Raw genomic sequence first — 14,195 nt, 5'->3', positions numbered from 1 at the left:
GCCAGCAGGAGCACCTCCTGCTGAGGGCTTGCTGGCCTGAGGTGCTTCCCCACCAGCTAAGCAAAGGGGTTTGTTGGAGGAGACATCTCTGTGCTTGGGGACGTCTTCCCGCAGCGCAGCGGGTGATGCACCCTCCTGGGCTGCCGGAACCAGGGCCGAGCCTGCTGACAGCTCCTCTGCTTGCTGGGCAGGAGGCAGCGTTCCTCACAGCACTGTGGCACTGGGGATCTCTTGAGCAACTCGGCAACGTGGCAGCTTCCTCCTGGGGTTTGGGTTTCCCTTCATGTCCTCTGCAGCTGCTCCTGACAGCACAGCCAGGCCTGGGGTCCTGCTCAGCAGCGGGGGCACCCCCAGCCATGCTGCTGGATGCTTGGGCATTAATGGCAATTCTTCACCCTTTCCTTGCCAGATCCTGAAGCCTCAACCACGTGTGCAGCTCTGTGCCCATCCTGCCATTGGTACGGGCTTGGGTGTCTCTGGGAGCAGCCCCTGTGCCCTCTCCCACCCTGTGATGAACATCTGCTCATTGGAGCTGCTGACCAGCCCGGCTCCACTGGGCTAAATATAAAGTTCCTGGCTTTCTGGGAAGCTGAGCAGCAGACAAATATTTTCTCAAACCCCTGGGTCCCTCAGGGGGCTGCTCTTGCTGCTCCAGGCACACAGGGCATGGCAGCCCAGCTGCAAGAGGGTCAGAGCCGGAGCCCATGCTAACCCTCTCCCTTTTGCTCCTCAGGTTCATGCAGCATCCAAAGAACTTTGGCCTGATCGCATCCTTTCTGGACAGGAAGGTAAGCATCCCTGCCTGGCTTTAACCTGCCTCACGCTGTCTCTTCTCCATCACATCTCCCTTTGGTGCTGGAGCAGCCAGTGGATGCTGGGCACCTGTGGGTGGTGGTGGCTCAGAGGCCTGGTCATGGTCCAGATACCTCCTGGCTCCCTGCAGAGACAAGGGATTGAGTCAGCTTCAGGGAGTTTGGAGCCGGGAGATGTGTGAACGCATCCAGCCTGGCACGTAGGCGTTGCAGCCCTCCGTGATCCGCCTGAGGAGCTGCTTCCCAGCATCTTCTGGAGCAGTTTGCACCAGCCAGGCTGTCACACAGTGGGGTGGGTACACGGCTGCCCAGCACAAAGCAGAGGGGTCCCCTCTTTGCTTAGGTCGGGGATGCTGAGGGTGGGCTGAGTCCCAGTTCTTCCAGCAGTTCGGGTTGGTGTTATGTAGGCACACACACCTCCCCTTGGTGTTTAGCTTGCAAGAGGGCCTGACCTTTCCCAAGCCTCTGTGTCGTGCGTCTGGGACTTTTCCTTTTTGCTGATGGAAGAAAGGTTTGAAAAAGAGATCTGAAGGAAGAGCAAGTCCCTGTTCCCATTCTGAGCAAGGCTGTACCTTCCGTGGAACTGGCCATATGGGCAGATCCTGGACAAACAGCCTGGAAAGACAGTGATGGACCAGGTGCTCCCCTGAGCAGGAGACATTTGAGAGCTGCTTGTAGGTAGCTGCATCCTCTGCCCATCTCATGCAATGTTTGATCCACACAGTGTCCACACTGTCTGGGGGAACCCCTCTGCTTTCAGGGGTGACCTGCAGAGGTTCCATCCACCCTAAATTATTCTCTGATTCTGCATGTTTCAGGCTGGGGAAATAATTCCTAAGGCCTTGACTTCTCTTTCCAAAGCAGCAAGCAAGCAAAGGCCAGCAGCAGCCTTGTTCTGCTGCTGTTGCTGTAAGATCCCAGGCTCTTTCCAGCCTTTCCCACTTGCTGAAGCCGAAAGTGGTGGGACTTGGATGATGCTCACAATCCAGCCTGTGTTCCAAGCTGTAAAATGTCTTCTAATTTTATTTGTACTCATTTGTAAATCAGGCTGTAATTATGATACAGAACACATCCATTATCCTGTTGGAGAGAGATGCAAAGTATGGCTCAATGTAATGAATTAATAGATTTTTAAATTGCATTATAAAAAAAATAGTGATCTTAGCCCTTGGAACAGATGACTGTAAGTTTTTGTGTTCTTGTGTGTGTGTGTATAATCAGGGCTAGATTAGAAAGAGATCCAATTAACACTTTAAAAGTTGCAATCTGTTTTTGCACATGGTTCCGCTCCTTGCACAGGGATAGGGACAGCGCAGCCCCTGGGAGCACGCAGCAGCACCCTGCTGCTGGGTGCTTCCAGGTGTGATGGGTCTGTTCATGCAGATCCTGGGTACGAAAGTGTAGCCCAGGACCAGCGTTCAGGTGCCTGGATAGTTCAGCAAAGGACTTTTCCCAATGTGGAACACTCTGCTGCTCAGGATCAGGATATGTCCCAAAAATGGTTCCATGTTTTCCTAATGTGTCCAATCCGGGATGGTGCTCATAGAGCCAGCTGCTGGACTTGCAGTTGGGATGGTGGCTCCTGCATGCCAGGATGCCAGTCTGACCATGAGAAAGTCATATGAGCTCGAGCCAGTGAGCTTAACATCTGGACATAACACCAGCTGACAGTTGCATGGCACGTTGTGCCTCACAGAACCCTGACAGACGGTGACTCTCCTCCTTCTGCCTTTGGTTGCCACAGTCATCTGGGGTCAGCCCTTTCCCCTGCTTAACATCCAACATGGGGTGCTTTCTGCTCTGCACCCCATCTCCATCTCAGCATGCCTGTGGGGACGTCCCTTGGAAGAGCTCAGTGTTTTCACTAGGACAATGTGCATTGCCCTCCTCTTCCAGCTCCAATGAAGAGCTTTGGGAGGGAGGTGTTTGGGCTGCAGATCTTCAGAAGCAGCAGGAGACCTGGCGATGGCAGGGCCTGAGCACTGCTCCTGATAGTGCAATGGGATGGGACCTGCTGTTCCCTGACTCGCTGTGTCCTTGCAGACAGTGGCAGACTGTGTCCTGTATTACTACCTGACCAAGAAGAATGAGAACTACAAGAACCTTGTAAGAAGGAACTACCGGCGACGCGGGAAGGGCCAGGTAAGAGCTGGAGGAGCACATGGAAACGTCGGGCTGAGTGCTTCGCACTGCTTTCCACTTGCAGCCTCTCAGCTGCACTTTCTCTCAGCACCCCAAATGCTGCTTTCCTCCCCTCCCCAGATGGAGGTCTCTCTTGCAGACTGCAATAGGGCTGTGGTTTTGCTCTGTGTAGCTTTTCAGAATGTGCTGTTTTCTGGTGGTTGATGTTTGTCCATTCCTGTGCCAAGGTCACAGTAGCTTTCAAAAAGCGAATAACAAACCCAGGATGCTTGGAAAAGGAAGGGGATGGAGCGAATGCAGAAAACCTGGCTGTGTGTCAGGAGTAGCACAGGGTTGCCTGTGCAGCCTGTAGCTGCGGGCAGGAACCAAGTGAAGCCTCTTTTCTCTCCACTCTGGAGACAGCAGCCAGTGTGCTGATGGGGATGGGGCTCCTGGGAGCTGGGTAGGGGTGCTTCTGCCTTGTGCAAAGAGGAGAATGAGCTGAGTGGGAATGACGTCTGGTGACAACCTGAGCAGAGGCTTATCAGTCTATCTGAAGTGCTGGAGAGTGTCTGAGGTCCTCTTGAGGGCTGGCAGATTTGATGCTGTAGCTGGAGGAGACCCTTAACCCTTTGCATGATGGCCAGGCAGGTACCTAGGACACCATGAGATGCTGGGGTAGGTGACTGAATCAACCCTTGGCCGTTACCATGGCCAAGATAGAGATGTAGACATGACCATGCCAGTGTTGCTGCTGATACCACGATACCCAGATAAGTGCTAACCTCTTGGGCAGGTACCTTGTCCCTGCAAATGCTTTCAGCCAGAGGAAGGTCCCGCTGGTCGATCCCCAGGTCCATGAATGAACAATTAGCCATGTCATGAGGAGAGTGTGGTGACCACAAAGGAAGCATCTCTCCAGATAACATGGAGATAGGGATGGAAAAACTGGCCTGGCCTGTGCCACCACTGACATCAGCGGCTCCTCACACTGCATGGCCATAAAAAGCAGCGCTTGGGTCGAGGTCCTGATTGGGAGGCAGATAGGTAGCCTCGCTCCAATTTGATTTCTGCAGCATTAAGACATCAGAATAGCTTGCACATGACGAATGTCATGGACAGGGCCCAATTTTCCCTTCTCTTTTTCAGACACATTAGAGATGGATAAAGCCCTATTAGATTATCCAGTCCCTCTCCCGGCAAACACGGGGTGGTTCCCTCCAGTACATTTTTATAGTGTTTACCATGGTCTGTTTTGTTAGATCACAGCAACTAGAACATGAGGCCACATTTGTTTCTTGTTAGCGGTGGAGACATTTAGCATAGCAAATTCTGGTTTCAATGTGAAGTTGAGCAAGTGTGGAGAGAGGGAGGCAATCTAACGCTCCTCTCTGCATCTGCCTACCTCCCCATGTGGCCACAGACCTGCCTTGGCCTGCACCCAGCAGGTACTATTGGTGTTTTGGGGTTTAAGAGTATCCAAAGCATCGCTAGCTGCAGTATTTCCCATGGTGTTTTCCCTTGCTTATGAGTCTGGTCCAGCCTGGGCAGTGGAGATTGTGTGCTGCTGTTTGGAGCCTTGTTCAGTGCCGGCCTTTGGGAGCAGGGACTTACTGCATCCCATAGTACTTGCTTAATAACCATAGTAGAAGGCAGGACTATTTTTGCAAGCAGGGGACTGCAATATTAGAAACTCATTAAGAGTGAGGCTGCTGGGCACTGAAGGGAGCAGATTGCACATCCACTGCAGCAGACCTCAACCAGAACATGATTGATTCTGAAAGAAGAATCAGATCCCTGAGTCAATGCTCAGGTGGAAGGTGGGATGTTCAGACAAGCTTTGAGACCCAAGGGCTGGTTGCATGAAGAGTAGTGGGAGAGAGGTGCAGAGCTTAGAATCCAGCTCTCCCACAGAGATCTTAGGGGGTCTTAAGATGCACACTTAGTGCTGTGACACCTCCAGTATTTCTGTATGTTGCTTGCATCCATTTCCTGCGAGGCTGCAAGCAGAGGAGCACTGGAAGAGCCTGCAAGCAGGCTTGGGAAGGGCATGATGCTGCGGAGGAGAGGCTGTTGCCCATGTAGCCTCATAGAGAGTCAGAGCTGTGCTGGGAAGCAGTGGTGTTAGGCTGCCCCAGCACCGGGGGCTCTGCCTTCACCATCAGAGATGGTGACAGGATGAAGGACGGGAGACATGGTGGGACAGCATACAGGGAGGAGATGGGGCTGTGAACCATCTTCCTGCAGCACTGGGAGACATGGCGCTGTGTTCCCTGTGCTCCAAGCACAGGTTTTCCTGCTGATAAGGGTTCAAGCAGTTAAATGCCAGAAGTGTGAGATGTAAGTGATTTTAGAGGAGGGCGGGCGAGGTGGACTTTAGATCAGATGAGAGGAGTGGATGAGGTCTGGCACAAATAGCATTTCAAGTGGCCCTGTGCTGTTTTCTCACTCCTTTCCTCATGGAGAGGCTGGTGGTCTTACTTGCTCTTGGAGGAGCTTGAGAGCGAAGTGGAGATAATTACATGTAGAAACAAAGCCACTCTGGTGTCAAGGCTCTCATTGTGGCCTAATTATTATAAGTCCATTAAAAAGTAAGAATCCCACCGCTTCCTGGCTGATGCTCCCCTGGCAAAGGATATTCCTCATAAAGCTGCTACTTAGTGCTAGAAATCTCCTGCCAAAAGCACGGACTTCCCATGATTCTGCTTCCAGTTTGTCAGAACATGGAGCAGCCGCCTGCTCCGAGGCAGGGTGCATGGTCCTGGCGTGGTGCCTGCCCCAGTGCTGGTGGGTGAAAGGTGTTCCCATCTGATGGATCGTGCTGTGGCATATTTGGGCTCCCGAGATAAAGAGCCTTTCTAAACGAATCCACTGTGTTCAGGTACGGAAAATGCCACTGAACCCTGAAGGGGGGAATCACTGGGGAGAGGAATAACGTCCAAGTGTGTAATTTGTCATTGAGAACCAAAGAAAATAAAAACGTTTGTGTCATGGTAAAACAATCTCATCAATAATCGGCATAAATCTGATTAATTAATCTGCATGAATTTGCATGAGCTTGTATTGAAAGGCCCTTGTGTGGATGCATTGCTTTGGGGGCTGTCACAGTCCAGAGAAGCTGTGGCTGCCCCATCCCTGGCAGTGTTCAAGGCCAGGTTGGACACAGGGGCTTGGAGCAAGCTGCTCTAGTGGAAGGTGTCCGCGTGTGGCAGGGGTTGGAGCTGGAGGAGCTTTAAGGTCCCTTCAACCCAAACCAGTCTGGGATGCTATGAAAATCGAAGCTAAGCGGTTAGTGCCATGTGTCTCCTCTTTGGGCAAGCTGCTCAGCCGGGCTGCGGTAGCGCAAGCGTTGGGCTGAAGCTGTGCTGGAAGAAAAGTGCCTTTATTTCAGCATAATTATTCCGTGCACAGTGCAGGGTTTTTATTCCAGAATATATTCCCTTTGCTTTTGAGCAGCGGTGCCCACATCGCTGCAGCGCGCAAGTTGCGCTTCCTGTGTCGGTGCTGGTGAATTCCCAGGGGAGAATCCATGGAGCTCCCATGCAGTGCCCTGACGGGGAGGCGGTGGTCATCCTGCCAGGGAAAGCTGCTCCAGCAGCAGGTCAGTCACCAGCGGCGATGGGCGGCCGAGGAGCCGCCTGCCTGCCCTGGGCTGGCTCAGATGAAGTCATGTGTGGATGAATGGATGGATGGATGCAGGACATGCCGTCACATCGTGCCCCTTGGCGCTGCTGTCAGACAGTGCTCATGTAGCTCCTGGCAAAAGGGCCCTGTGTGTGAGCGCTGATGCTTTCGAGGACTCACTCCATGGCACCCGGGGGGACCGGCTCCACCCGGACCCCCCATTTCTCCACTGGGGAGCAGTGTCAGAGCTGTACCGGCAGGGCTGGGGCCTGTGGTGTGCCCTGGCTGGGCAGCCGGTGCGGTCCCTGCCAGGGCTGAAAGCCTTTCCCAGGCCCACCCTCTTCCCGTCCCGTGCCAAAACCCAAATGGAATTATCCGTCCCGCCGCTGTCCTGCCCTCCCCAAACACAAACCATTCCCCTTGCTGACGCGGATGAGCAGCCCCAGCCTGGAGCTGTATAAACAACACCAGTACTTCTTTCATGGAAGCACTGTCCTGGCTGGCAGGGCTTGGGCTGCCAGATGGGTGCTGCCTGCACACAGGTCCATGGCTCTATGCCCCCCATCCCTGATGCAGGAGCAGAGCACCTGCTTAGGTGCAGCCTTGCTGTGCTACCGCCTCTCCTCTGTCCGCAAGGATCGGGTCCGGAGCTCAGTGAGCTGCCTCTTACACTGCACATCGTGCATGTGCCCCTGCTCCGCTGACTACAGTGGATGATGAGGTGAAGGGTATTTATATCTGGGAAGTGTTTGATTATCATCAGTCAAGGGAGTGGCTCCTCGTTAGTGACAAAGGACTCGACAGCTTCTCTTTCAGATGTGGGGAGATAACCTGTCATAAAATCCTGGTTTAATAATCCAGCCCTTCGCCTGGATGTGGCTGCTAAGCTTCACTGGCACAAACACCTGTAAATTATTCTGCAAGCATTTAAGCCTGTGCTGACTTGAGTGCTGTGTTTTAAAGGAGTACTGAGGTTATCTGTGGAGCAGGGTTGTGATGGAGCAGTTTCCTGGGATGTCAGTGGCAGGGTGTGTTGTGATGGGATGTTGCTGTGAGGTGCCCTGCTCGCTGTCCCGTCCCCCAGGGCAGCCCCATCCTGCTGTCATGTGTAGGCCGAGCGCGCTGCCAGGACACCAGAGTGATTGAATTTGGTTCATTTTCTGGCCAGGTCCAGATCTGCAGTGTGAGAGCACTGCTGGTGCCTGGGGAAACCTGCTCAGCCAGGCTGAGGCTGCAGGACCCATGAGAAGAAGTCACATCTGGTCAGACCCTGTGGTCCTGGTCCTGCCGGAGTGCAGCCTCATGGGGAGAAATGTCTTGCATTTATCCCTTGGGTGCTTGTGTGAGATGCTCTTGAGCAGCAGCGTGCCTGTGTAGAGGAGGTGGGCAAGGTGTGAGAACAGCTAGCTTGAGCTAATATTGATCCTGTAACCTTCCACTGGCACCTGCTCTTCCCATCTGGGCTCCCATACCCTGTCCCCCAGGTGTTCCCTGTGAGGTGCATCATGCCCATTCCTCCATTTCAAGGGCATTGCAGCTTTCCAAAGCCCTGCCGCCCCTCCAGGCAGCATAATCAGGCAAACACAATGGAAACTCACATTCCTGAAATCCCAGCTGCAGTTTTGGGGGTGATTAAATGAGAACGATGTGGCCATATTTGGGAAAAGAATCGAAGGATGCATTGCTGGGGGAGGATGGTCCCCAGGTCCCAGCACAGCCTCATGGGCTGCTGGCAGTGCAGGGTCAGCACAGAGACGTGGGTGCTCGGAGCAGGGACAGGCATCAGGCACGGGTTGCCAATGGACCACTTGCTGATGGATCCTTTGACCACCACAACCAGGCTGTTCCATGCGGCTTGATTGCATCTGAGTTAGTGATAATAAAATAGTCCCTTAAAAGTGCTGTGAACCCCCCACTGTGGTTGGCTCCCGAGTTGGGACTCGTGTTTCTCCAGCAGCAGGTTGATGCATCCTCCTGGCGAGTGTTCCTCCACGCCTGCACCCATGTGAGTACTCCTCAAGACAGGGATTTGGGATCCAGGCTGGGCATTAGTGACCCTAGCGGTAATGCAGCATCTTCCCAGCAGGACAGGGAGTGATAGAGGCAGTTGGATTTTGGGATGAGTTGTTCTATCAGTTGTTGCGATGCAGGTTCGACTGGGAATGGATGGGAAGTAGGTTGTGTCATTGCTAAGTTGCTTTCTAAAGCAAGCACAGCTGAAAATCCAGAGAAAGTTGCTCCGGATACAGGGTTTGCTTTGCCCCCACTGCATCTGTGGCATGTGTGAATGCTGCTCTGCATCCCATGAGCTGCTGACCCGGCACCTTCCTCTGTTGGCTGTGCTCAGAGCAGGGTCGGCATGAGGCCGGGGAGCTGTGAGCAGGGGGGGAGCAGGGTAAAGCAAACCACAGGGAAGAGAAAACACGTGTTCCCTGCCTGGGACAGAGCGGGGGCTCATCTCCAGTGCTTCCAAGCATTACGCTCTCTTCCCCTCGGGTCATTTTCCCTTTGCGAGCAATCAAATCAGTTGTTAAAAAAACTCAGCAGCGACCCAGAAAAGAAACATTTCCTCTTATGGAAAAGCCCTCGATGGTTTAAGGAGGGAGCTGAGTGAGCAGGGTCCTGTAAAAATCACTGAGACCAAGGAGCGAGCGGTGGGAAGGCACCAGCACCCGCTGAGCTGCACAGGGGCCCCTGCCCAGGGGGCTCTTGGTGCTGCCCAAGATGAGCCCATGCTCTGGTTGTGCCATGGTGTGGCGAGCGATGCTGCAGGGTCCAGCATCCCTACAGTCGCACAGCCAGCCCCTCTCCTTGTCCCCAGCACGCTGCTCACCCCCAGGACCGGCAGCCTGGGACATGGCACAGGACTTTCCCACGGCGCAGCAGGACAGCCCCACTGTGGCTGCCGGCGCTTTGCTGCTGGCACCAGCCGTGTCTTGTGGCCTGCGGTGCCGCAGAGCTGTGCAGGGCCTGCTCGGTGCCTCCCGGGATGCTGGGCACAGCACCAGCCTTTTCCATCTCTGCCATGCAATGATTGCTGTCTTGTGGAGTTTATTGTTTACCAGCAGAGGAGCAGCCCAGCTCCAGGCCGTCGCGGTTGGGTTGTGTGCCGAGCAAGCCCCATGTTCTGTATCGGTCTTATCAAATCCAAACCCCGGCCCTTTGATTTTTCAACTCGCTTCCGCATCAAACCCAGCCCCGAGTGGAAGCGATCAAAGCCAAGTCGCCGGCAGACATTCCTCTTCCTCTCCTTGTTGTTTTGGCAGCGGCTTGTTTTGCTTTGTGGTTTCTCTCATGAGTGGAGGGTGCCATGCATGGTCGTGAGAAACCAGGCTGTGCAGTACTGGGTGGCAGTGAGGGCTGAGGCGTTCCAGACCATTGGATCAGAGCCACTGGGCCCTGTGAGTTAGTTTTGTGGTACATAAATGTATTTCTAAGCCATCCTCCCTGTGCTCCATATCCATCCATGGGATGGGTAGGGAGATGCAGGGAGCAGTGCTATAACTGGCCATGCAGCATCAAACCTCAATGATGGGTGCTCCTACCTCTGCTATGGCATCAGCAAAAGGGGAAGGATGCTCCTCAGGTGCCTGGGCAGCATGGTGGCTAAAGAGGAGGCTGATGCTGAGTCCCTGTCCCAGCTCCCATTGGTGTGATGAGCCAGAGGGAGAGTTTGAAAGCAGGTGGAAGGATGGATGTAGGTTGTGGAGAAGCCATGGCTGTTATGCCAGCCCTGCTCCTGGCAGAGATGCTCTCTCTGTTCAGTGTCCTATGGGGACCCAAGTGCCAAATCCTGCCAACTGTGCCGCAGAGTGCAGTGCATCCTGCCCAGTGCAGTGCATCCTGCCCAGTGGTGCTGGTACAGGACCCTGTGGGACCTTCAGGGTGATGCCAGGAGGCCCTCATGCACACACATGGCCGTCACAGGCATGCTGGGGTTCCCAGAGAAGCAGCAAAGCAAACCCCAAGCGCTCCTGGCCAGCCTAGTGCAGGCCTTTTGTCTTGGGCTTATCTCGAGCTGGTTTTAATTTGCAGCTCCCTGATTGCGTGCAGTGACCTCGGCCTGAGCCTGCTCCGCAGCCGAGTGCCCCTGCAGAGCATCATAAATGCCATTGGTCTGAAGTCACCCGTGGGAGAAGCGCAGAGCTGGCGCCCTGCACGCAGAAGGCGGCACAGTGAGAAGGCGCTCCTGGCTGCTGCAGGGGATGGGGCTCATGCCAAGTCCCTGTCGAGGTGTGACATGATGGGGAGAGGGTTATCAAGCATCACCACACTGTGAGCCCATAGCAAGGGCTGTGCAAAGCCGCCTTCAAGCAAAACCCCTGGCGCTTGCTGCCTGTGGTGCCTGTGGATGGGTTTGTGCAGCACCAAAACCAGTTGCTCACGGCTCATCATGGCGCACGCGGCTCCCTCTGGACATGGTTTGCTCCCTCCTGATGTAAGGAGCAAACAGGAGTTGGTGGTTTCTGTGGTGTGTTCATGTTCTGTAAGAGCCCATAATGATGGCAGTGGAGGAGATGCACCTGCTGGCAGCCAGGTGGCATTCCCTGTGCAGCCAGGCTGGCTCCGAAGCATGGTGTGAGAGAGAGGAGCTCTCACTCCCAACCAGCACTTGGGCTTGGGAGTGGGCTCTTGCACAGTGCCATCACTGTGGCCTCAGCCAGTTCCCTGCCAGCCTGTTCCACAGCAAGTGGCATGGACAGGGATGGAAAAAGCTGGTTGTCCTGGGGTGGGAACAAGACTCCTAGGGATGAGCTCAGCTAAACATCACAGGGAGAGCTGCTGTGAGAAGGTCCCCAGCAGGACCAGGGCTGGGGAACTGAGCCATGCTGGTGACAGTGGTGTTCTGGTGTGTATTTTGAGGGTGCTGCATAGCAGGGAGTGAAGGGGGCTCTGAGTGCCCCCATTTGCAAGGTGCCCTGTCTGGTGGTTAGCGCGGGGATGCCCATTGGGCAGCGAGTGAGGTTTGTGTGCTGGGCTCTGGCATGGTCCCCGCTCATCTCCCAGGGAAGGAGATGAGGAAGGCAGGAGCAGTCATTTTCCGGAGGTTTGCAAGTTTGGAAAATAAATAGCCCTGTGCCGTAGGTTAAGCTTGGCATCCTGGTGGATTAATCACGCTGGCTGCAGCCAGCACTGAGAGCCCCGGTGACGAGAGCTGTGGTTTATAGATGATGATTCATCGACTCGACTTAGAGCGACCACGTTATTCCAGCAGATTGCAAAATCATAAGAGGAATGTTGTGGTTAGTTTACGGCTTAACTATGCAAATCGTCAGGAAGCCTTCAGAGCCGGAGAATGTGAGGCACAGCGCGCCCGGATGGCTGGGCGGTGAGCAGGGGCCGGGAGCCGGCGATGGGGCTGTCGGGGACCGGCCGCTCACGGGAGCCAGGGAGCGGGGAGGTGAGTGATTTGGGATGGGGATGAGGGTCCGGAGCTCGCGGTGAGCCTGTGAGCAGGGTGCTGTGGAGGCAGGGGGACACAGTGCTGGCTGGGAGGGGGTTTCTGGCTGGTTTCACTGTCTCCGTGCCAAAGCACCGGGTGTCTCCGTCAGGGCTGGGGAGGGTGAAGGTTGGGGAGCTGCTTTCCCCCACCTCCTCCTGTCCTCCCATCCTGTTTCCAGAAGCAGGCAGTGCTTCGACAGAGGAAGTAAACAGAGTGGGAGGAGCTGCACCTCTTCCTTGCCGGGACTTTTCTCTCCGGCAGACCCATTGCTGGGCATGCAGTGAGTTGGTGTTTCCTTGTCCGGGACTTACCTGGAAGCTGCTGTCCCCTGAAAGCATGCTTGGAGCTGGAGCTTCGGAGTGGCTGAAAACCTGTGCCGTGCCCAATGGAGCTGGGCAGGGCGAGTGTCGCTCCGGAGGGGAGCCGGGTGCTGGGGCAAGGGGGTGGCCGGCACACGCGGTATTCCCGAGATGCTGGCAGCGCTCTGCTCCAATCCAGCTGCTCCAGGGCTGGTGGGAAATCGGGATAGAGGAGAGCAGGTGTTTGTAATTATGGATCAGCTCATGCCGGAGCCCAGGGAAGGAGGCCGCCCGTCCCCATGGACTCGGAGCGGGATCGGCCTCTCATCCCGTGTGCAGTTTTGTCCTGGGGCCTTTCTAAATAAACAGGATGTGTCGACAGCAAAAACAAGCAGCAGCGATGTGAGGAGGAGGAAGGGTGGTCCAGCAGTTAGAGCGTCTGACCTGGGAGGGAGGGACAGGAGGGACAGCCCTGCCCTCTGCCACAGGCATCTTCCCTGGCCTCGGGCACGTCCCTTCACCTTCTTGTGCAAGGTGGGGAGCGCGTACCTGCTGGTGACAGGGTGCCTCATCCCCAGGGGGGCAGGGATGTAGGTGAGGAGAGGTTGAAGCTTGCTGGGAGCTGAGCAGTTCTGGTGCTGGGCTTTGGTGTGTCCGCTAAGAGCTGACCCACCTGCTGGTCCACCTCTAACCGGGGCAGCGTGAATCAGAGGGAAACATCGGCTCGTAATTGGGGAAGCATTTCCTGGCCTGTCACGCTTTGAGATGGCGTCCCGTCCCTTGAATCATGCAGAGCTGGTCCGCATCCAGCACTAAGAATAGCCTCCCCGTGTGCCGGGAGCGGGGGACCGGCCGGCCCATGGTATCCCGGCTGTGGCTTCCCGGCGCTGTGCCGTGCCATGGTCCGGCTGCGATGCTGAGCGGGCTGAGGTTTGGGGTAGAGCATGTAGCATGGGCAGGCTGAGGCAGCTGCTGTACTTGGTCCCTGCGGGGTGTCCCCCCTCCTTGCTCCACGTGCTGTTTGTAGCTGAGCTCTCACATGGTTGCATTCAGGACCCCAGGGTGCCTGTTTCCCCAGGGCTCTGGGTGCTTCAACCAGCCCTGCAGCCTCCAGCCCAGCACGTACCCCTGGGTGGGATGTGCGGTGTCACTCATGAGTGTGACCGTCCCCAGAGGTGCTTCCTGGGGTGTTCAGGGGGTGCCCCACACGTAACCAAGCCCTAGCACAGGAGATAGCCGTCACTGCATGCCTGCCAGGGTTCAAAGCAGTGTTTGACTCGAAGCCACCTTCACATGCGGACATGAACACAGCCACGGGTGGAGCTGGGGACAGTTTTCCCAGCCACGGCCTCATGGTGATGGTGTTGCCCAATTTATGTGTTTCAGCCTGGCAGGTAAGAGCTGTCCTGTCCTGTCCCCTCCTGTCCTGTCCCATCCTGTCCCACTGTGCGCAGGGTGCTGTGCCCGCCCGGCTCTCGTTCCTGGTGTCGGGCACCCATCGGTCTGGAGCAGGGCAATCACTAGAGGGCATCCTTGGATCGAGATGCTCCTCTGCAGTGGAAAAGCCCTAATTTGATGTCCTACAAGGCTGGGCTTGAAACCTTCCAGAGGAGAGGGATGCACTGAAGCCAGGCTATGGGGTTTGCCAGTCCTTGTCATGCTGGAGCTCGGCAGATGCCTCTCCAGGGAAGCACTTACATTGCAGTGTGAGCCACCATGGCCATTCGCACCTCTTCCCTGCCGTTCCACCCCTGCTCTTGCCCAGGGAGATCCACGTTCCCATCCTGTTCCTCTGGGGAGGAGCTGTGATGGCTGCTTGGGGTGACAGCCCCCTGGTTCAGGCAAGTGTGGAGACAAGATGATGTTGAAGCTTCCCTTGGGAGCCCCTGCCAGCTG

General features: G+C 55.5%; 1 protein-coding gene across 1 annotated transcript in view; it reads left to right on the top strand.

Moving 5' to 3' along the window:
* The window catches only part of NCOR2 (nuclear receptor corepressor 2), a gene marked incomplete at its 5' end in the record, with an annotated part of 161,738 nt that overhangs the window by 86,256 nt on the left and 61,287 nt on the right, over positions 1-14,195 (top strand). Inside the window, 2 exons of the mRNA XM_080629008.1 lie at positions 734-788; positions 2,856-2,954. Coding sequence (XP_080485134.1) covers positions 734-788; positions 2,856-2,954 — 154 coding nt within the window. The remainder of the gene's footprint in view (positions 1-733; positions 789-2,855; positions 2,955-14,195) is intronic.

Source organism: Psittacula echo (assembly GCF_963264785.1).
Source record: "Psittacula echo genome assembly, chromosome: 13".
Lineage (NCBI taxonomy): Eukaryota > Metazoa > Chordata > Aves > Psittaciformes > Psittacidae > Psittacula > Psittacula echo.
Note: the sequence above shows the minus strand (reverse complement) of the source record. Positions and strands in the feature narration are given on the sequence as shown.